The sequence below is a fragment of the Capra hircus genome, chromosome 22 (assembly GCF_001704415.2).
Source record: "Capra hircus breed San Clemente chromosome 22, ASM170441v1, whole genome shotgun sequence".
Lineage (NCBI taxonomy): Eukaryota > Metazoa > Chordata > Mammalia > Artiodactyla > Bovidae > Capra > Capra hircus.
In genome coordinates this window covers 49,425,531-49,449,579 of record NC_030829.1, presented here as the reverse complement: position 1 = coordinate 49,449,579, position 24,049 = coordinate 49,425,531, and the positions used below count along the sequence as shown (strand labels likewise).

Here is a 24,049-nt window from a genome sequence, read left to right as displayed (position 1 = left end):
CTGTGGTGCCATCTTGCTTCCTAGAGCTTCCTCCTGCCTGAAATTCAAGCCCTATAGAGACAGGCAAGCGCCCTCTGAAGCTCTTACCCGTGGTGCTTCAAGAGGCTACAGAGGGGTGGGGCTGAAAGCGGGTGAGTGAGTGAGGCCAAGGGTTCCTTTGGCCTCTGAAGCCCCTGGGCAGAGGCTGCCAAGGCCCCAGGACCCCTAAAAAAGGCAGGCTGATCCCAGTCAAGGATGACATTTCTGTTCAACTCCTCAGCCACTCTGTTCTCAGATTTAATAAAGACACAGGTAGGCAACCTAGGATTCATAGGCATTTCTAAATAGAATCTGCAGGGAACGTATTTCCAAAAAGATACAGGCCAGAGTAAGCAGCAATATCAGAGAAGGGGTGCCTAGCAGCTAGACCAGCAGGGAGCAGGTGTGACACCTGACACGTGGCACTGTGTCTGGCCCTCTGCTTGACCATCTGCCTACCGGGCAGTGAACAGACCACATGAACACCTCTGGAAGGCTCAAGGAACAGGTGAACGTAGGTGGTAACAGAACCCTCAAAATTACATAGACAGACTGTGTGACAGTGCCTAGCGCTAATATTTACTGAGTGAAGGTAAAGAAAAGGTCTTCGTGCCCAGTTTGATTGCTCACAGCTCAGGAAGCTGTGAGACAATTTCTAACAAGGTTTTCAGGGAAGTAGGCCAACAGGTCCTGAGCTTGAGCCCTGCAGATGCCCACAGGCCCTGAGGCTCCCAAGAGGAGAGGGACAGCCGCTGATTCCAAAACCCCTCAGTGGCCCTTTGCCAGGCCCCTTAGAGCCTCCTCTGGGGACAGCTGAGGGCGAAGGGCATGTCCCCAAACCTTCACTCGCTACAGTCTCCTTTAGGAAGACAACTGAACTGGACAAAGTAAAATGGAGAAAAGTGTGGCTGTCATAAAATGAAATCCTGAAGGTTAGCAAAAGGAATGGCCGGGAAAACCAGTGTTCCTGGGTCTGACAGGGCACAAGACGGCCTGACTTCACTGGTGAGGACTGGGGAAGACAGGACAGAGATCAGACTACTATCAGACACGGCTAAACCAGACTACGCCTCCGCGGCTTGCTTGCTGCCACAGCTCCAGAAGGAGATGTCAGCAGGGAAGGGTGCCGAAGGATAGCACTGTGTCCTGGGCGCATAGCAGACCTTGGGGGAGCCCCCCTGTGTGATCTGTGCACCCACAGTGCCAGACCCTGAAGCTGAAGCTATCTTAACCACCAGCTGCAGAGCTATTAAGAATCTTAACTCATTACTGACCAGGAAATTTTTGCAGAAACTTGACGCCTGTAGCTGGCGATTTTTAGTTTGGCTGTCCAAAAATTATTTGTTATTTCACTAATACCTTTCAGGATAGTTTAACCTGTGTGTGTGTCAGCTGCTCAGTCATGTCTGACTCTCCAACTCCATGGATTGTAGCCCACCAGGTTCCTCTGTCCATGGAGTTTTCCAGACAAGAATACTGAAGTGGGTTGCCATTCCCTTCAGGACCTTCCTCACTCAAGGATCAAACCTGGATCTCCCGCACCGCGGGCAGATTCTTACGCGTCCTGAGCCACCAGGGAAGCACACCTATACATCCAGCACCAGGAGTGTCAGGTTCACCTTCTCTCTCAGAGTCAAGTCACTAAGGATTTTTGTCTTTGTTGGTCTAACATCCATGCTGTCTGAATCAGAACTATATTCTGAAGAACTACCATCTGAGAGACACTATGTCACCTGAACAATCAGAGAAACTATCTGTGTACAATTCACCCAAAAATGCAGTGTCATTTTTGAAAATTTTAACAGTAATAAATGTGCATTTATAATATACAAGGCTGGGGTGGCGGGGGCGGGGGGACCTAACGGAGCAAAATGTGAATGATGATAATCCTAAGTTTTATAATGAACCCTTGATCAGTTTTTTTTTTTTTTTAAGTGTAGAGTTTTGTTTTTTTTTCAAGTGTGGAGCATTTTAAAAGTCTTTATTGAATTTATTACAATATTGTTTCTGTTTATAGTTTGGTTTTTTGGCCACAAGGCATGTGGGGTCTTAGCTTCCTGACCTGGGATTGAACTCACACCCCTGCATTGGAAGTACAGAGCCCTACCTCTGGGTCACCAGGGAAGTCCCATCCCTTGATTAGCTTTAAGATCTAGCAACTGCGGACGGTGATGTTAATTGTATCCTTCTCTAAAAACGTATTTATATGTCTCCAGCCAATAGTGTGTCACATGTAAGGCCTAAGTGCAGCTGGATGAGGAGAACACAGCCTTCTTTAAGCAAGTAACTCTCAGGTACAAGGTCTGACAGCCTTCAGGGGTCAGGTACCGATCTCCCCCACTGGTGGTCAGGTGACAGGACTCCTTTCTCTACCTTCCTTACCCTTTTCTCATCCTCCGAACAGAAAGGGTAGAGCACACACTTTGTACAAGCCATCTCGACATCACCACAATTCTAGAGCCCAGCCTGTCATCTGTAATGGCGCTTTCACGTTATCAACACTCCCACCAAGTTAAAGTAACATTCTCTCAACTCAGGGTTTTCCAGATTACCTCTTGGACTTGAAAGAAGGAATTTCCTAGAATGAACAGTAAAAGGCTAAAAGAAGCAGGAATTTTACAGACCACATAAAAATGTTACAACAACTAAAAATGGAAAAAGATTAGTGATACTCTTAGGTCAGTCAGGGGTACCAGCTGTTCCCCTGGCCCACCTAGTTTTAACTGAAGGGAAACAAATTTGTGCCCATGTGTCACAGGTAACAAAAAAGCTCAGTAAAACTTTCCTTTTTATTCCCATCAATATTGTCATTTTTCCCTTGCTCCTTAGTCCCTCGTATCTAGCACTCTGACCATCGCTAGGGAAGAGAAGTCCTCCTTCACTGAATCACCTCAACCTCTAAGTACGAAAAAGTGGAAGTTGGCAAACAGCAGATGGGCAGACAGATACAAAGCACACCCTCCCAGCCCCATAAAGCATCCTCAAAATACAACTTGGCCGAGAAGACTTCATGTAAGAAAGACATTCTCCTTTCAGTCAACTGCCTTCAGTCCTAAGAGCCAGGTGCATAAGATCCCACAGAAAACAGATTCCGGTCATTGTGGAATAGGAGACTCACCCAGAGACAAACACACACACCCCTCACACCTACATACACACTCCTTTCACCCCCAGCACCAAACACCAGTGACTATAAAGACCAAACATCTACTCTGAAGAGGCCTGCACGTGTTGGGTCTGGACCAGCACGGTTGGCTGTGGCGATGCAGACATTCTGGATCTGTGCTGTGCGGCACTGTAACGAGCACTTGCAGTGTGGATGTGGGAATGGGGGACTGGGCACCTCAATGGCCTAGGTGGTGACTGGCTACCTGCTGCCTGCTGTGGCTGTGAGAATGCTGCCAGAGCGCTATGTGGAAAGTGGCGGCTGTCACAGGGTTCCGCCCAGCCAGGCAGGGCAGCAGCAGGAAGAGCCAGGACCGAGCGAGCACGAGTGGGTTCACAGTGACACACATCCCCAGTGACGCTGCCAAACATGTCTTCTCGAAACAGGTGCAGCTGCAGGGCTTGCACCCTGGGAACTGGCAGCTGGTCTGCTCAGGGTCCATCAGTGCACTCGGGGCAGTCTGACTTCAGACATGTTCTAAGGGGGAAGGACAAGAAAAACTGGAGCCTGTTCTTTAAAACTTTTACTAAACAAGCCAAAAAGAACATTTGTCCCCCAGTCTTTAGGAGGGAGTAGGCAAGAGCAGGAAGCAGGCGTTCCAATGCGCAAGACAGCTTTTATTTCCCACAGCTTTGGGAAGGAGTAGGAACAAGCTCCCCGTGAGCAGCTGCAACCGCCAACCTCTCGGGAGAACTGCACTTCGGCCTTCCAGGCTAAGGCTGATCCTCTGAAACAGGTCAACAAACTCCAGCTCATGGGCCAAACCAAGCCCATCAGCTACTTAACTGGAACAGAGCCACATCGTTACCTTACGCCTCGTCTCTGGATGTTCTCACGCTGCAACAGCAGAGATGAGTAGAGAACGGCCCACAAAACCTAAATGATTTACTGTCCAGACTTTACAGAAAGTGCCAACAACCCCTGTTTTAGAGAGGTGAGAGACCGCTGGTGACAAGACGCCACACCAGGAACACGGCAGAACAGAGACATGGAAGGACTTTTCCTCAAGGGCCTGGGCGGCGACTTGTTCCGGGCGCAGAACCCCAGTGCGGCTGCCCTCGGGGCCGGGTGGGCACAGGGAAGGTGCCCAGGCTCACAGTGAGCCGCAGACTTACTGTCCCCCAGGATCAGTTCCACCTCCTCATCCGCGTCTGAGTCTTCGTCCTCCGCGTCCTCCCCCTCCTCCAGGAGGTTTGCCAGCTCCTCGTCTGAGGGTGAGAAGTCGTTGTCCCCGTCCTCCCCTGCGTTCTCGTTGGTGTCGTCCTCCTCGAGCTCTGCCTCCAGCAGCTGATCCGTGTCCAGCTCGTCCAGGTCGTCAGTGTCATCGTCGTCTTCGTCGTCATCTTCTTCCTCCTGCTCTTCCTCTTCCTGGTAAGAAAGCATGAGGTCCGTTAGCCAAGACACCAAGACTCGGGCCACCTTGGCCACACAGGGAGCCTCTCCCCGGCTCCCCAGAGGAGCGGCGGGAACAAGCAGCAGAGCGCACAGTGATCCAGGTTTCAGCACAGACTTCACGGGCCAGCGTGACTCGTCAGTGTCGGCTGAGACAGGCGCGCACGCGTTCCCCAAGGTGCCAAGCGCTCCCTCAGACAAGGACTGCTGGCCACCCACAAAGGCAGTACTCGGCACGCAGCCCTTCTCCAAGGAAATGGGTAACACACTCCACAGAAGTCTCTGCCATCAAGATTCTAGGTTGCTAACTAATAACAAACCCAAAGAGGCTCTTCTCTCTCTCTTGCATCAACCAAATCAAATGAAATCAGCTGAGGTACTGGAATAAAAGCTTCGACCTGGTATCTAAAAAGCAATGCTTAATAAAACAAGACAAATAACAGCTGTGACACTGGCTCCTAAGCCCTTTCAATCCTTGTCCTCGATCTTCTAATCACAGATAAACCGTGGGTAAACCTCTGACACCGCTTTCACAAGCATCCCATGATCTGAATATCCAACAAAATAGACTTTTACTATGTATATAACACTAAGATACTGTATTTTCTGTTACAAGCCACATATTAACCCCCAGTATGCGAGAGAAACTGTCCATACTTTGTTCTTAAGAGATCTTCCCAAAGGTAAGCAGATACCAGAAGACTAATGGAGTGCTTGGCCCTGGGGCCCTGGGCTTTGGAAATGATACACTTTGGCATCTGCCGCATTTCAGTTTTGCACCAAAATCCAAACCGTTTCCCTTCAACCAAGAGAGGACACAAAGACACCTCTGCTTTCTGAGGGATGGCAGCTGTTCCCAACATTCAATCACTAATCCTGCCGCTCAAACATCAACTGTGAGCATTGCCAGCAGCGACAGGATCCTAATTCCTGCAGTAATAAAATACAAGATTCACGGAACCAGAGCCTAATGAAAGGCACAACAGAACAACCCATCCACAGCAGAAGAAGTATTTTTTAAACATGTTTGAAAGTTCTGCTTCATGCCAATCACTTAAAAACCAAGTACACAACTCATCCAGCCACTGGTGCTCATCAGCGGTCGTGCGAACCAGGCTCCCATCAGCACAGCAGCTCTGCTCTATGAACCTTTGATAACTGGAGCCACCATTTAGAGACTTTTTGATTTGCTGTTTGGCCACTGATTGAGACTTTTCAACAATTTCTGGCAGCTATATGGGAAAAACATTAAATACCCAGTATTCCTGATACCTGTACAAGTACATTCCATACCAGAGTTTGTGTGTGTGTGTGAACAGAACCCAGGACGACCTGCAACCCTTGCTGAACAGCCTCACCATACATCACCTACATGTGAACAGCTACTGTGCATTTATCCACTGGAAATGAACTGAAAGTGCTTGGAGGCATTAAAAATAAATTGACGCACGGACAAGCTCCTGGCCCCAAGTACATCAGCTCATACAAATAACTGTGAAAGGAGAGAAGGGTCAAAATTCAGGGAACTAATTCACAGTGTTCACCAGATTACAAACTCTCACACCTCTTTTTCCAGGCATGTTTTCAGGGCCGTGGCCAAAATTAGTTCCAATTCATCAGTAAAGTACCACAGTTAAAAACAAGTACATTAAAAAAGAGTATCCAGGGCCCTGCTTCTTAGGCTCTGGAACAGAAGATATGCATGCTATTCCGCATCCAGGCAGTACTACTTCTGATTCAGAAGTGAACACGTAGTGAATGATACACACGCTCATCCCTGTATTCAGAGTACATGACAGGAAAAGACGCCTAGGCTTTGGGCTCCAACAAGCAAGGGTTAGAATCCTAGCTCTGCCAATTATGTGTTGTATGAACTTGGGCAATTTATATAAACTTTAAGTGTTTCAGGATGGCATAACTTTTAAAGGCCCGCAATTGAGTAAATAAGGCATCCGTTATCCAGCAAATTTAAGGAAGATCAATCTTCATTTCTAAAAACATCAAAGCTCGGCTGATTCAGGAGAACTAAGAAAAAGCTCCAAAATCGAGCAATTCTAGAAAATAGGTCAACCAGTCTATTCACCATTCCAGATTCTTCCAGGAGCCTACAAACCCAACCTTTAATCGTGTAGCAGAATAATTTTGTATTTCTTCATCCCAGAAGGCCACGATGATCTATGTGACCACAACAGAAAAAGGGAAATGAACGGGAAGGAGAAATCTACCAGAACCTCCAAACACAGCACTTAGTCATTTATACTCTGGATTTAATGGCCAGTGCTTTAACATGTATTTTGTTACACGTGGATATGACCATAAGCTCACTTTCTAACTTTTAAATCTGAAACCTGGAGCATGAAACAGAAGCTCACAACATCTATCCAAAATGCTGTGGTAAAATCTAATCCTGTGGTTGAACCCAAAACAGAGTTGAGGAAGCAATTTTAAGAGCATTCTTGCAGGTTTCAGTACCTGCTTTGTAAATTGCAAAGGCCCTCACCTTCGTATCTACAGAACAAAGCTTCCACTGAGTGGTCAAAAAAGTGATCCAGAAATTATTACTTAATGAAAGAGGCAATCTTGCTAGAATCCTGACTCAACTCCAGCCACATTTAGATCAATGAGTATTGTTTTAATTCCCTAAGACCTCTCTTTCAGGGCTTAGAAACACGAATTCAGGGCCAGGCTGTTTTAAACTAACAAATTCTACAGAAAGAATTTCAAAGCTCTTCTCTTCTGGGTTCCACCTTATGTCAATTTCATGGTTACCCAAAAGCCCCAAACCCCTGCAGATAAACCAACCCACTCCCCTCTCCAGTTCAGGGAGCAGATCAACTGGTGTGCACTCCCTCAGGTGCCCTCTCCAGCCAAGCATGGGTGTTTCCTGACTCAACCCTAGTGTGAGGAAGAAGCCAGCCTTCCCGTTTCTGACCTCAGTCCAGCCCAGGTCCTTATTACCCCACCACACCTTTCTCATGCCCACTCCACACACAACCACCCTCACATTTGTCTGCACTAGCTTCTCATCTCTGAAGAGAGTCAGCTTCCCCAAGGCTAAACTTCTCAATCCACACAGGCTTCAAACTCATTCCACCTGCAGACTTTTGAAAGTCTGATCCCTCCCTCCTGGCCTCCAGGTCCTCAGCTTGCTCCCTGATCCACTCCTTGTCTGTATTCCTCTAACACCTGACAGTCCAGCTTCCGCACACAGCACTCCACAGGAGACAGTACGTGCCCTGGAGCCAGGCTGCCCCGAAGAATCCAAACTACTGCGCTGTGTGTGACTGGGGGCCATCAGCGTAGCCACACAGGGCTGCTGCGGAGGCAGGAGAGGGTATCTGTATGTAACCTCCTTGGAAAGCGCCTGGTATATACTAAGTGGTCGGTAAGCCTGTTGCTCCTATTACAGTAACTAGAATCTTCCTAAAGGAACACAAAAGCCTGAACGGCCAACCACGGGGCTTCTCTACAGTGACTGACCCTGACCAATCCTGGCCTCTGCACTGGGCTGCCAATCTTGACCATGTCCGGACCAGATCTCCTAGGTATAAAGGTTCCTACAACTTTAAGTCAAATCCTGAAACTCTGATTAGATAGCTCTACCAATCTGTACCACAGAAACTTACTTCTAAAATTGAACTCAGAGCACCTTCTAAATCTAGCACCTTTTCCACACCTCTGCCAGTAACCAGATGAAATCTCAAACAGCTGTCGCTGCCCCTGCACAGCTTAACACCCAGTGCTGTTAAGGAGTGCTGCCCAACACCCCTCTCGTTGCACTCACCTACTGCATTCTCCCCGCTCCTGTCTACCTCCAGTCTGTCTCAATCTCTGTGGTCTTATCCCTTCCCAGATTAAAAAACCCAGGAGAGCTCCATATGCTGCCCAGGCTGCAGAATTACAACAGAAGCAGTGACTACTAAACAACCATTTAATGCCAACTTCTCTAAATAAATCTTAAGTTCTTGTTATATGACATGATTTAATTACACTAGTGCTTCCTACTCATGTATGGCCATCAGAATGTGTATTTCGGAGAACTGGGAAAGTTCTCCAAAGTAAACATGCCTAAATTCCACCCAGCGTCCAAGCTGACAGAACCAATCTTTACCAATGGGGCTTCCACAGGAGGATTTTGGAAAGTGCCCCAGGAATTGTGGCGTCCACCAGAAGGAAGAACCACTTAACAAAATGGATCTCAGTCGACCTCTGGTTCCAACTTGCACTTTTCTGTAGGAATATATCCTCCCCAAGACTCCTAATGACAGAACCAGAAAGGTGAATACAGGCATAGCTTGTTTTCCTGCGATTATGTTTTGTAGATACTGTGGTTTCTTCGTGTTTTAAAACAAATTGCTTGTTTGAAGCAACCCTGTCAGGCAGCTCTATCAGCACCATCTTCTTCTGACAGCACCTGCTCACTTCATGCTTCCTGCCACATTTTGTAATTCTCAGAATTTCCAACTGTTTCATTTTCATTATATTGGTTACAGAGATCTGTCATCAGTGATCTTTGATGTTACAACTACTACTCACTGAAGGCTCAGATCATGGTTAGCATTTTTTGCCAATAAAATAAGCTATGTACACTGTTGTTTTTAGACACAACGCACACTCTTAATAGACACAGTACAGTGCAAACCTAACATTTACATGCACTGGGAAACCAAAAAACCTCACGTAACTGTGATATTGCACCACTGGCTTTAACAGAGGAGTGTGGACGTGAACCCGCAATGTCCCCACAGTATTCCTCCGCAGGTACTAACACCGACCTGCCCCTCCACTGAAGCTGTCTTGCTCTCTAGGACTTAGCATGGGTTTTTAATTAGTGCAGCATTTGTTTCTACACCATTCAACATTCTTCTTAAACAGATGTCTATTTTCAAAAGAAATAGCTTTTAGCCTATACTGCCTCCAAAAATATAACCAATCTCTTAAAAAACCAAATCTCTGGTCCTACTTTTAAAACCGTTTATGTAAACACTAGGATTGCTTTTTTAAAAATACAGTTAAAACCTAAGCCTACTGTCCTGACATGGCAACATGTCATATTTGCAAAATTTAAACTCCTGCTTCTACTTCTGACACTTGTTCTTGGTGTTAACAATCTTTAAAAACTATAGATTCACTTCAGGATCATAAAGATGCTTGTGTTTTTCTCTCCTCACCAGCAGAATCTAACTCACCTATATTTTAAATTCCTTAGGGTGGGCGGGGGGAGCCTTTCAGGAACCCCTGACCAAGCTTACAGCAGGTGTGTAATCAGTGAAGACGCTTACCGTCCGCTTCTAGGCAGTGGAGCACACACAGGAAGCACAGCATACAGTGTGTCCCAGATTCCAAAACGGAGTGGAGAAAAGAAAGTATTATTCCCTTGTTTTGTTTTGTTAAAGAAATTTAAGATTAACTATAATTCGTTGAAATGTATTGGCTTTTCAAAATCTAGGAACAATGATCAATTCTAATCCTTGGTTTTATAATCTTCCTGAAAGCCAACAACAAAATCGACAGAATTGATTAAAAAAAAAAAAAAACCACCACACATACCAAAACTGGATAATACTAGTTTTAGTAAGTGAGTAGCTTATCTGCTTTCATCAAATGCCTGAAGACTGGCAAACTAGCAGCCTCAGGAATCAAATATTTACATGTTTTAATTCAGCAACACAGTGGTACAGTTCATCCTTTGTTAATCTCCAAGCTTATTTAAACGTAAGGCAAAAGACAGCCATTTTTATGGTATGTAAATTACATCAATAAAGCTTTTTCAATCAATAAAAACCATTTGTATGGGCACCTTACGCTGGGCCATCTCCGCACGCGGCAGCCGACCATTCAGGCCTCTAAGTTTATTTTGCTAAGGTGAAAAGGCAAATTCAGAGGTGCCAGGCACAGGTGCCTGCACCCTTAAGCCATGTAAGTCACACCTGAAACATCTGAGAGGACCTAAGGGCAGATATCTGGACTAGGACGAAATTTTGAATAGCAAATGACATATGAAAATGAAGTCTCCAGTTTTAAAATCAGATGAAACAAAGGAAAATGAGTTTAAAAAAAAATCAACCTGATACATGGAAGAGGTAATGAAAAGACATCTGAATACCTTAAGCGTTCCTCTGTGGTCATCTGTGGCCTCCACACCTGCCACCCAAGACTCACTTCTCATCTATCACTCCACCTCTGCAAGAAGAATGAGGCCAATCCCAGTAACAGCCCCCCAGCATCCACAATACCTAGCTTCTCTTTTCTTGACCGTCTCCTCAAACACAGACACCAGGAATCACATGGACCCACCTGAAAGCTCCTAAAGAAGACTGCTGCCCACTGCTTTGTAAACTGCAAGGACATGGAAGAGCAGGGATAATGGTATTGATAAGTAACTTCAGATAAACCCAGTTTTTGCTGCACATTTACAGTTCAACATGTAAAATCCAGGAAGCTTGAGACAAAACTGCTATCTGTAGTGATCTACAGTGATGGGGGTAGTCATGAATGAACAAGAACATTAGTCTGCAGCCACCTGTACCAACAGGTGTACTAATACACCAACTACAGCTTGACAACACCACCTTCTGTACCTACTCAAGAATAAACTACATCCTGACCCATGACAGCTAAAGTGGAAAAGAACATGCATTAGGGAAGGTGGTGTCTAAGAAGCAAAAGGCCACAAGAGTAAAAGACCAGTCACTGTTAAAACCCTGACTCAAAGCAACCACACAACATTTGGAGCATCTAATACCACTTGCAAGCTCTGGTACCAAGAAATACTAGCAACACGTCCAAGTTAAATACTGCTGCAGTCAAGAAAACATGAAGATCCATGTCACAAATAAACCCAAGGTCTCAAGTATCCATGTGAAGACCTCTCCCTTTCACCCAGATCTCATAACTGAGGTTTAAACACTAGGGGACCCTCTCATGTATGACACCAAGGACAGGCATGAAGCCCAGACAGCATTACGAGAAACCTTTCTATTATCGAGATTTCCTGGATGCATTTGGTGACGTGGTTTAAACTCCAGAGCCTAACTGTCCTTTAAAATAAATTCACCATTTAAGAGCCAGAAGCCTGAAGTTGCCACTACACCTTAACAAGTAAAAAGTTGAACAAACTAAAAAAATCAGTAAGTCTTACATTTGACAAAGTGGGGTGACAGGGCGAACCATTGCCCCTAAAATCGGAGGGACCAACATGCAAATGCAGAGAATTACAACTTGCCACAGCACAGACCCAGAAACACACTTCCATAGGAACCAGCGTGAAGGAGGAAAACCGGAACTACAAAGGACCAGTGGCTGAAGACAGTGCTGAGCAGTGAAAGATGTTGTGGGTTTTACCTCCAGGAGCTTGACCTGGTTCTCCAGGTGAATGTTAGAGAAAAATTCCCTTGTGCCTCTGGCAGGGGAAAGGGGAAAAAATAACATGAAATACATCAGAATTTCTCCTCAGAGGGCTGCCCTGAGGAGAAACCATCTAACCAGACCCTGATCTATTGGGGGAAAGGGAAATACCCAATTCCAGCCCACTCCAGCCATCTGTACTTCTGAAACAAAGTGGAAGAAACAGGTGTATAAAGTTCACCATCCTGAGGTAGAGACTCATTAAAAGACTAGTTATAAGACCATAAACTGCTTTCCCTCCTCCACATCTTACCACCACATTACTAAAGGCCAACAACAGTTTTTTTTTATCCAGCCCATCATGTCCAACTATCAAGAAAAACTATAAGACATACTAAAAGAAAAAAAAAGTTTAAACAATGTAATAAGTAAGCATCAGAAACAGATTCAGATACGGGAGGGATTAACAGACCAGGAATTTAAAACATCTGTGGGGAAGAAGCCAAGGGTTCGCTAATGGATTAGGTAGACAGCGTGCAACACCAGATGCACAGCAGAAGCAGATAATGGGAACTCTAAGCAAGAGCCAAAGAGATGCTAGCAATCAAAGCACTGTGACGGAAGCGGAGAGTGCCTGGACGGGCTTTATTAGTGGATGGACTCCGTTAAGCAAACAATTTCGGAGCAGCAGGATATCTCGATAGACACCAGCAAAACTCAAAAGGAAAGAGGACAAAGTGAAAAACACGAACAGAATATCCAATAACAACTGTGGGATAACTAGAAAAGGCATGATGGGGAAACAGTGGAAACAGTGTCAGACTTTATTTTTCTGGGCTCCAAAATCACTGTGGATGGTGACTGCAGCCATGAAATTAAAAGACGCTTGCTCCTTGGAAGGAAAGTTATGACCAACCTAGATAGCATATTAAAAAGCATAGACATTATTTTGCCAATAAAGGTCCGTCCAGTCAAGGCTGTGGTTTTTCCAGTGGTCATGTATGGATGTGAGAGTTGGACTATAAAGAAAGCTGAGCGCAGAAGAATTGATGCTTTTGAACTGTGGTGTTGGAGAAGACTCTTGAGAGAACCTGGACTGCAGAGATATCCAACCAGTCCGTCCTAAAGATCAGTCCTGGGTGTTCATTGGAGGGACTGATCTTGAAGCTGAAACTCCAATACTTTGGCCACCTGACGTGGAGAACTGACTTGTTTGAAAAGACCCTGATGCTGGGAAAGATTGAGGGCAGGAGGACAAGGGGACGACAGAGGATGAAAAGGTTGGATGGCGTCACCGACTCAATGGACATGAGTTTGCGTAGACTCCGGGAGCTAGTGATGGACAGGGAGGCCTGGAGTACTGTGGTTCATGGGGTCACAAAGAGTCAGACACGACTGAGCGACTGAACTGAACTGAATAGGTAATGAGAATTCTAGAAGAAAAAGAGGAACAGAAGAAATGCTTGAAATAATGACTGAAAATGCCCCCAAATTAATGGTGGCCAGAAACCAAACCAAAGATCCAGGAAGCTCTGAAGAGAATAAACGCCCCCAAAGCCCACACCTAGTCACATCATTTTTAAATTACAGAAAATCAAAGAAAATATCCTGAAATAAGCCAGGGACAAAAACCACCTTACCTATAAAGAAACAAAAAGTTACATCCACATCTCCTCAAAAACCATGAAAGCAAGAGGAGCGTGGAATCGAGTATTAAACAAGCTTCGAGACCGAAACCCCCAACCACCTTCGTACCCAGGAAAGGCGTGCTTCGCAAGTGAAGGGGAGTCACTTTTTCAGATGAACAAAAACTGAGAAATTGTTGCCAGTAAACTTGTTTGGCAATAAATGTTAAAGTTTTCAGACAGAAGGAAGATTAGGTTAAAAACTCTGGAGGAAGAGCACTGGAGAAGGAATAAGTGAAGGTAGAATAAACACTTTTCTTAATTGATCTTCATTCAAAATAACAGTAGTTTGTTCAAAATAGTAATACCAACAATGTATTCAATTATGCGTGCTTCTATGTAAGTGAAGTGAATGACAGCAATGAAGCAAGGGACAGGAAGAAAGAATTAGGACTCTGTTTTGTTATTCAAAGTTACCTGCACCATTCATGAAGAGCTACGGTGTTATTTGAAAGTGGACTTGGATTACCTGTAAATATAATCTTACAAATTCTAGGGTAACCACTGAAGAAAATGGAAAAAAAAAAAAAAGTATAATTAATCTGCTAATAAGGAAGAGAGGGGAATCCTATGAAATGCTTCCACATGCCATGTGAAAACAAAGGAAGGGAAGGAACAGGGGAGGAGGGAAGGCAGGCAGGCAAGAAAGCTTAGAGTTCTCAGAGACAAAGGCATAATATGGGATGTAATCTTTGCACAGCAAAATAAACCGTAAACAAAAAGGCAACTTACAGACCCAGAGAAAATACTTGCAAGCAATATGACCTATTTCCAAAATATATAAAACAGCTCATACAACTCAATATCAAAAAAACAACCCAAGGTGAGCAGAACACCTTAATAGACATTTCTTCAAAGACATACAGAGGACCAAACGGCACATAAAAAGATGCTTAACATCACCAACTATTAGAGAAATGCAAAGCAAAACTACCATGAGATATCACCTCACACTGGTAAGAATGGCCATCATCAAAAAGTCTACAAATGCTAAATGCTAAATGAGGCGGGTGTAGAGAAAAGGGAGCCCTCTTACACTGCTGGGAGGAATGTAAACTGGTGCAGGCACTATGGAAAACAGAAGTTCCTTCAAAAACTAATAATTGAGTTACCATACGATCCACCTATCCCACTCCTGGGCATATGTCCTGAGAAGAGGAAAATTCTAATTAAAAAAAATGCATGTGCCCCAGTGTTCACTTACAGCAGCACTATAGCTAAGACACAGAAGCAACCTATATATACAGTGTATATAATATACTATAATATGTAATTACATATTATATAATAAATTATACAAACTACATATACCACTAAATATATAATACAAATACCACTAAATATCACTGAATCACTTTACTGTCCACCTGAAACTAATGCAACTTTATAAATCAACTATACTTCAATTAAAAAAAAAAAATCCAAGAACCAAATTCCTTTCCACTCAAAAAAAACTTAAACCATACTTTTTGATTAGTCAACTAAAGGAATAAGAGTCTATTAATATTTTAAGTATATAGTGAGACCACTACGTATCTATTAAAAAGGCCAAAATGGAAAACACTAACCGTACCTCATACAGGTGAGCATGTGGAGCAACAGGAACTCTGATTCACTGATGGCAGAAACGTAAAATGGTACAGCCGCTTTGGTAGATGGTTTGGAAGTTTTTATAAAACTAAACTTACATTTATCACACAATCCAGAAATCGCACTCCGTGGTGTTTACACAAAGGAGCTGAAACTGCTGTCTACATAAAACCCGCGCATGGTGCCATGCGCTGTTGTTGCTGTTGCTGAGGTGTGGTTACACAAGAGCTCTATTCTGAAGTGCCAAAACTTTATTCAAATTATGCCAGATAGACTGTGATACATCCAAACAATGGAATATTATTCAGCTTTAAAATGAAAAGAGGTACTAAGTCATGAGAAGATATGAAACAAACTTAAGTGCATATTACTCAGTGAAAGAAGCAAAGCTAAAAAGGCTGCATACTGTATGATTCCACTATAAGACACTCTGGAAAAGGCAGAGCTCTGTCAGGGGCTGGGGAGGAAACAGTCAATCAGGGGAGCACAGGAGTTTTGGAGCGGTGAAACTACTCTGTACAATACCACAATGGGGACAGCGTCACTATACCTTTGTTCTAACCACAGAATGTCCTCACCAAGGTTGCACCTTAATGTAATCTATGGACTCAGGGTGACAATGATGTGTCCAAGTAGGTTCACCAGTTGTAACAAGTGTACCACTCTGGTGCGGGATGCTGTTAATGGAGGAGGCTATGCTCACAGCAACCGGGTATTTATGGGAAAACTCTGGACCTTCTGCTCAGTTTTGCTGTGAACCCAAAACTGCTCTAAAAACTAAACTCTATCCAAGAAAAAACAAAATTTTTGTACTAAGGATGCCATTTTCAGTAAAGTGCTTTATAAAGTAACATTTCCATGGTGTCCAAGAAGGATCCTGACTCTCTTCATCTGTGCGTGAGGAGAGAGGCTTCCCACAGAGGGAAGCACTGGCGCCTCTGGGTCAAGAAGCAAGGCCTGCGGAAGGCTCTGCCCTGACCCCACAGTGACCACTAACCCCAATACATACAAGTCTCCTTCTCCTCGCTCTGCACAGAAACATGTTTCTTGAGATTATGGATTATCTCTAAGCTCTAATAAACACTTAGCCAAGTTGGAACATTCTACCCGAGACGGTGGAGATCAGGAGAGCACACAGAAGAGGTGAGTCTGTTTCAGCTTGTTGACCCCAGGTGACAAAGTTTACTCAAGAGGTTCATAACCTACAAAGCCCAACAGTGGAACACACGCCTAAATCTCCAACTGGCACAGCAAATCACCCTTGCTTAGTCAGTGCTAAGCCCTGTCAGAAAAACAACACGCATCCATCAGCCCATAGTATCAGACTTGCATCAGAAAAAAACAAACCTCTTAAAATTACCACTTTCAAAAATTTTACTCTTAAAAATTATTTTGAATCTGAAGTACAAGCTGCTGGGGAAGGATGCCAACAGAAAGCTATCCCATGAGCCCTCAGCTCATCGAGTGCGATTCACCGAAGAACCGGGGGGAAGGAGGGTGAGAGCAGTGGCAGAGCGCGCAGAAGGAAGTGCGTGTCCTCCTGGCCCGGGGTGGCCTCTGCCTCACTCGGGGCCCCTGCGTGGCCTTTAAAGAGGATACAGAGCACCAAGACCAAACACCACCACAGTGGAAGAAAAGACGGAAATGAATCCAAGGTCTGGAAGAAAGACATTTTATCCATTTTATTATCTACAACAGGAAAGTAAAACTCCAGTCATTCATTTTCAACTTTATATCACTCAGCAATAAATATTTCTCAGATCTGTCTGAAGAATCAGGCCAAGAATGTAGTGTGAGCCTAGTAGACAGGAAAGAGCTGCTGAAACTCAGTAGTTTGAGAAACTCTTCATAAGTGGCATCAGCTGACATGCCGCACAGATAAGCACCTAGCATGATATGACTGTAAATTAAAATCCCCTATAAAAAAGGAAAAGCTAAGGTTCTGTGCCACATACCATCTACCCACATTCTACACATGTTTAATTCTCAAAAACATCACTATTTTCTCTCTATCTGCAAGCTCCTTCTAAACTCTGAAAACAGGTTATGGCATAGAACTGAGAAAATGCAAACCAGAACTTTAAGAGGTTAAGCCGCTTGTGCGATACAGCTCAGCGTTTCTGCTGTGTACTGGCAATGAGAAAACGGGGGCCTGCCAATACTGCAGGCAGACAAGGCACTGGTTCTGACGGTGAGTTCACGGAGATCTCTAAACCAAAATCAGAGATTGCTGACCTGCAAATTAACCTACAAAGGGGACTCACAGGACCATCAGGTACCGGTTAAAGTCTTATAGTAACTAAAATCTGCTTTCTTCTGAAGAGTTTCAGTGATCAAGGACACATGACAGCCCTCGAGAATATGCCAAGAGGTTGCAACACGCCTACAGCGAAAATCTTTAAAAATGAAGAAAGGCAACGCCCTACAGCTGACAGCAGAGTGCCCAGCACTAAGCAGCGCTCGGCAGCAGGCCCGCGGCCACTGACCTGGTCCTCCTCCTCGTCCTCGTCCTCCGCCAGGCGCTGCCTGCCCACTTCGTACAGTCTGCACACGGTGTCCATGTTCAGCGCGTCCATGCTGCCTTGGTTCTGAAACGGGACCCAGCCACAGGGAGAGATCAGTGTCCAGAAGGCCCACATCCACACCTCAGCCTCGACAGACCCTCAGAGAAGCAAAGACAGACACCAAGAAAAGGCCCGGGACACAAAGGAGAGGCCACCACCCCTGGAACAGCTCTGTTCCGAGGATGTGCAAGCAAGAGAGCAACTCCCTGAGAAAGGTCTGACAGTGAGTCCAGGATAAGAGCAGATGGACAGCCACACTGCTCTGTATCAGAAGTTCCTTATTACTCCTCTTAGACAGTGTTATCTCCCTGTCAAATAAATAGATTATCACAGTCTATCACCATAAATGCATCAGCTTTGAAAACACATCTTATATCAGACAAAATGCCTGGAGTATAAGTTGAAGATGATCTTAAATATCAGAGTAAAACACTGAGATTTCTGCTAGCTCCCTTTACCTCGATGACAGCAAGATAGCAGTCTTTGGTGTCTGTACACAGGTCAAAAATATTCCGTTTCACGTCAATTGTCGCTGGAAAACAGAATGTGACAACACTTAGGATTGGACTACTGCTGTGCTCTTAAAACCAGTATTTCTGTTCAAGGAATTCGAGGTAACTATTCATAAATATTTCCATAACTCATCTGCTTTTCAAAAGCAGAAAAATTATAATTCTCTTAGAAAATGGAGGATCTTAAACAAGGAACACCAATACAAGGCAAAATCATCAATGCCTGACACGTGACACTTACCTATAGGTTTGTAGTCAGTCGCATTAAACGTTCGGAAGGATGATCCAAAAGGGCTTTTCATCCTCTCTTCCAATAGGTCATCTTCATCATCTGCCTGCAACATAGCTAGTTGGGAGGGGAAGTGGGACAGGGGAGCGAGACATTATTAGAATCAGAGACATCCCCTATTCACAAATGAGAAAATATCAATGGACAGCCAAGGCTTCAGAGCATCCTTCAGAAGTATACTATGCTTCAGAGCATAGTAGATTTCTCTCAAAGCATCTTCCTTGCATATCCAAACAACATCCTCAACCTCCCCTCTAGATTCCAAGAGCTGTTACAGCTGAAGGTGCACAAAAATTGCAAGACAGAGAAGATTCTTCTATAAGTTCATGATACACATGCGTGGTTAGTCTTAAAATTTCTTTCTATACAAGATTTTATTGTCAAAGCCAGTGGCCTTTCATGACAAATCAACATTCTCATCAACAAATTTTGTCACCATCTGTACTACTAAAGCTTATTACCTCCATACATCACTGTCCCCGTGTGGTTGAACACCACGCGACACTGATCAAGAGCAGGAACTGTGTGTAAAAGATGGAAGGTTCGAAGGTCCCACTAGGAGGGGAGTGGTCAAGGAAAACTATTTTTCCCAAAACTTGTCTAGTTTCATGAGGGAAATTCTGAAATATTCTTTTCCTCCTCCGTCTAGGTATTAACACTTTAAAAACCAATGAGATCAAGGTAAAACAAAAGCACACAGAATGTCTGTTACTGAAGAATGGTCTGAACATCTCCTGTGATATCCTCAGGAGCGCCCTTTCTCCCAGTAATAGCACTTCACTGACTCTTCTGACTAGTGTCCTTCCAGAGAGAGAGAAAACTCAACCTGGCACTAGGGGAAGAGGGAGGCAGTAATCTGGTCACTCTTCCCCCCCCAAAAAAGAGCCAGTTAAAAGTCATCAATCATTACCAATATCAGTTAAGAATCCACTGGAGATTCAATAATACCTCAAACCAAAGGGAAAAATCAGGTTATTTACCTATATGGGCACTTCAACCAGGTATTGGTAGGAAGATAAAATTATTTCTGCATTACAAGCTAGATAACAAATGGCAAGGCAGGCAGGGGCGCAAAGGATACAATCTCAGTATTAATGATGACCTCCAGCCCGTTCGGATGGAAGACGCCACTGATGTTCATGTTGAACTTGTCGAACTTGTGGATGGCCTGTGCAGAGCGGACATCCCACAGGACACCATCATTTAAGACAAGATCGTCTGTAGGATTAAAGGTGGCGCAGTTCCTCTTGTAGTTGTTGGCAAGATCTGGGTTAAACAGAGTCAACAGCTTGTTGCCAGTCTGAATATCATAAATCTTTAGAGAAGAAGGGGTGGGAAGAGAAAAATCAGACCAATCCGTCCACGGACAAATTCAAACAGACGCTGCATAAAATAGCTCCCCCACACTTTTCAAAAGCCCATCAAAATCATAAAAGCCCTAAGATTGAATATAACTAAAAAATAGGAAGACCACACCCATCCAAGCAAAGTTTATATGCTTTGAGTCCCATTTCAGGTGTTTTGAGAAGTCTCTTTCCCACAGGTAAGAAAATGAGAAGTAAAACGGCAATAGGGGTAAGAAAACCCTCTTCCTCTCCATCCCCCTTTCAAGAAAAAGAAAACGTTTCTAAGATTGAAACTGAGAAACTCTCCATGTGGACTAACCAACATTACTCAGAGAATACTCTTATACAGGTTACTTCTTGGAGAAGGGTATCAATGAAATAGCCTTTTCTCCTTAAAAATCTCCCAATACACTCTTTTAGTGCCCTACAACACTAAAAGTTCCAAAGGTGACAATGTGCAACCCATACAGAGACCAGCTCTTTCCCATCAGCTTACAGACATGCTGTAGTATTTTCAGTCTTTAAAAAAAAAACCTCTTTTAACAGAGCAACAAATAAGGAGACACCACACGGAAACGAACAAATCCAGATCATGGGACAAGACAACTAGCCTGGTCTCTTCAAAAGTCAATGTCATGAAAACTGGAGAAATGGTTCTTGGCTCTAAAACATTAGTGAGACACAACAACCAAATGCAATATGTGAATCTTGGCTGGATCCTGGTTCAAAAAACAAAAACAAAAACATTTGAAACCAAACACATCAGGAACAATCGGGAAAACTGAGTATGGGATGAAAATTCGATGGCATTTGGGAATTACTGTAAATTTTCTTATATTTAATAATGAGTGTGATTATGTAATAAAATGTCATTAATGCTAGGATATACACATTATAAGATATGAGATAAAATGTCACAGTGTTTGCAACTTACTTTCAATGATTCAGAAAAACACACACATTGACACAGAAAATATGGCAAAACACTAAACTGGTTAATCTAGGTGGCAGCTACCAGTACTACTGCTTCAACTTGTCTATGTATTTTAAAACTTTCAAATTTAGCTTGGGAGAAACCCTCCCTTCAGCACTCCATACCACCACCCCAACTCAAGCTACTGCCCTCACATCCCTGGTTTTCAGCAAACCATGTCAAAAGACTTGTCTGTGCTGTCTCCACCTCTCTGCTCCTGCTCTCCCGTGAACCCACTGTGATCAGACTCCCACCACAGCACACAGAACTAGCTCCTGACATGGCTAACAATGACCTCCACATAGCTACTCAAAGATCACGTCTCAATTCTTTCTGTTTTTGTCATACCACATTGCTTACGGGATCTTAGTTCCCCAACCAGGGACTGAACCCAGGCACTGGGCAGTGAAAGCCTTGAGTCTTAACCACTGGACCAACAGGAAATTCCCTCAGTTCTCATGTTATGCAACCTATTCAGCAGTTTCTGACCCAAATCATCAATCCTTCCTCAAGAGTTTTCCCTTGCCTTCAATGGCACGTCCTTTTCCTGAGCTCTCCTGCTACCTAACTGGCCACACTTTTTGTCCTCCTTCCCAAGTTCCTCCTCACACTGCAACTTCCAAATACTGGCCCAAGGAGGACTTTGTCCTCACACTTCTCCAGCCTCCTTAACGGTTTCATCCAAGATCATGGTTCATGCTATCAACATAGACCACACCCACATTTGTATCTCCCATCCCAGACTTTTCTCCTGAACCCCCATTAGTATATTCCCTATTTGAATGTCTAAGAGAATCACAAACTCCATGTATCAAAAGCCCAGGGCCCAGCTGTGTCACTTCTCATTGCCTCCCAGGCCCACCCAAGCCCAGCTCCACTGCAGCACTCACATTAGGTGGAACACCACCCTCCTAACTGGAAAGCCTCCTCTTGCTTCTCTCACAGAAACCAGACTCACACTTTAGGAATTTTACATCCAATCACATGCCTTCTTAGTCACCCTCCAGTGTCCATCTCATACACAGGAAAAGCCAAAGGTCTTAAACAACACACTGCTACAAGAGGCTCCAGGGTATGCCCCCACTGACTTTGGTTATTATCCCCTCCTTCTCCTTCCCACCTCCCAGGTATGGGCTTTTCCCTTGCCATTCTGCATCTCAGATCACTTTCCCCAAGGTATCTGCATGACGTCCACGCTTCCTTCAAGACACTGCTTAAACATTATCCAATCACTAACACTTATTTCCTGGATGAAAAAGAAGTCCCCCACACCACCACCAAGCATTTACTATCTCTTACCCTGCTCTCTTTTCCTTGGTAGCACTCACCACCTAACACACCATATATTTGCTTCTTTTTGTTTATTGTCTCCCCATATGGATCCACCAAGACAGGAACTGTACTTCATAGTGTTTCAAGGTATCTTTTGTGCTAATGAAACAGTTCTCAAACTCCAAGGTTGCTCAGTCGTTTTACATTTTTCCCATAGAGCCTGAAACTACTTCATTACAATTCTAGATTTTATCTGGAAAGAATCATCACTGAGTAATTTCTGGTTGCCCACAGGACTTAAGTAATCAGACTCAGTTCAAAAAGTTTCAGTATAAACAGACAAATCACCCTGAAACATGTGGATTCTTAAATACTTACATGGGCGATGTCTCCCTTCGTGCCTATGACCCGGTCCTGAGAATGCTTACTGAACTCAACATAATGATCTTCTGTAAAGGAATGCCTATGAACAAGCAACAGAAGTACTGCTGTAACTGCTCTTCAGGACATAATTATTTAACTGACTAAAAAGAAAGTGATTCTCAGCCTCTGGCCTGACTATACTCACCTGAAGATTCTCAGCTCCCAAAGAGGAAAAAATTGTACACATAAGATTAAAAAGAAAATTCCCTCCATCAATTTGTCCAAGAAGATTCAAAATAAGTGAATGGGAACTACTTAGTTATAACAATGGCTAACAGGGTACATATGCCTCTGGAAGATGCCCCAGCAAAGAGCGCCACTATGAGAAAATAGAAAGATGTGCCCTTCTGGATCAGTGAAGGGTCTGCTGTCTGATGGGAATGTATATACTTGGTAAGAATACCCAGGAACCAAGAAAATAAAAAATCTTATTAAACATGTACCATAGATGAGGAAGAGAGAAGTCAGCAATAAACCTTACAGCATTCCTCTCTTCCCCAAAAATGCTCTGCGTCAAAGAATCAGATGAAGGGGATAAACTGTAAAACAGAGACACTGAACTATAAAAGTAGATACATACTTCATATCAAATACTGATTTCATTCCCCAAAGTGCAGACAGAGGCTGGCTCCAGGTAGCCGATGTCAGCAGCAAGGATCCATCCTGAAAGAAGATGGGAAGCCCAAGATGGGTAATCATGTGTTTACATAAATGCCATCCTTCATTAGCATTCTAAAATATAACATATATTGTTGGATTATAAAGAAAACAGAAAAACTTTTAGGAATCAAGAAATGGTCAGAAGTTGCTAAGATTTAAGTAATATGTACCTATGTCACAAAAAATCACTAAATTTGAGAATTTTTAATCCTCCTGAACTAGTAACATGAAATACAATAGTTTCAAGGGTGTGGTGGGTAGGGGATGATGAGACTTAGATGTCAAACATGGTTTCTGCTTTCTTAATATTTGGCCTTATTTCTCCATCTCTCTCATCTGAAGTATCAGTAAACTGAAAACAGCTGTTAGACTCTGTAGCTAAGGATTCTCAAAAGATTTTTTAAAGAGAAAGCCCAATAAAGATCCTTGCTTTATTTTTCTTCCCAGCTCATCACCAAATTTACTCAATCTGTATTCCTCATGATTCCCCCATTATAATTTTTCCAAACTTTCTGTTTTGTACTGGGGTAGAGCCAATCACCAATGCTGTTACAGTTTCAGGTGAACAGCGAAGGGATTCAGCCACGCACATACGTGTATCCCCTCTCCCCCGCACTCCTCACCCATCCAGGCTGCCGCATAACACGGAGCAGAGTTCCCTCTGCTTGACAGCAGGTCCCTGCTGGTGACGCACTCTAAATGCAGCAACCTCCTTCACTTTAGAATGAGGGAAACTATCCTTGTCACCTTAACAGTCTTGACTTGTAGAAACATCAAAAGCACTGATTTCATCCATAGAACAGTACTAATAA

At 43.9% G+C, this 24,049-nt stretch overlaps 1 protein-coding gene across 3 annotated transcripts in view; it reads right to left on the bottom strand.

Annotated features, from left to right (window-relative positions):
* Positions 1 to 24,049, bottom strand: part of DCAF1 (DDB1 and CUL4 associated factor 1) — an 80,592-nt gene that overhangs the window by 1,200 nt on the left and 55,343 nt on the right. For 2 of the 3 annotated variants that reach the window (XM_018067088.1, XM_018067089.1), the window contains exons 16-23: positions 23,158 to 23,240; positions 22,533 to 22,617; positions 19,645 to 19,878; positions 19,025 to 19,118; positions 18,516 to 18,620; positions 18,221 to 18,294; positions 17,685 to 17,786; positions 4,300 to 4,552 (exon numbers count right to left, since the gene is read on the bottom strand). In XM_018067088.1, coding sequence (XP_017922577.1) covers positions 4,300 to 4,552; positions 17,685 to 17,786; positions 18,221 to 18,294; positions 18,516 to 18,620; positions 19,025 to 19,118; positions 19,645 to 19,878; positions 22,533 to 22,617; positions 23,158 to 23,240 — 1,030 coding nt within the window. Of the gene's footprint in view, positions 1 to 4,299; positions 4,553 to 17,684; positions 17,787 to 18,220; positions 18,295 to 18,515; positions 18,621 to 19,024; positions 19,119 to 19,644; positions 19,879 to 22,532; positions 22,618 to 23,157; positions 23,241 to 24,049 lie in introns of those variants that run through there. The other variant, XM_018067090.1, reaches the window with a different exon arrangement.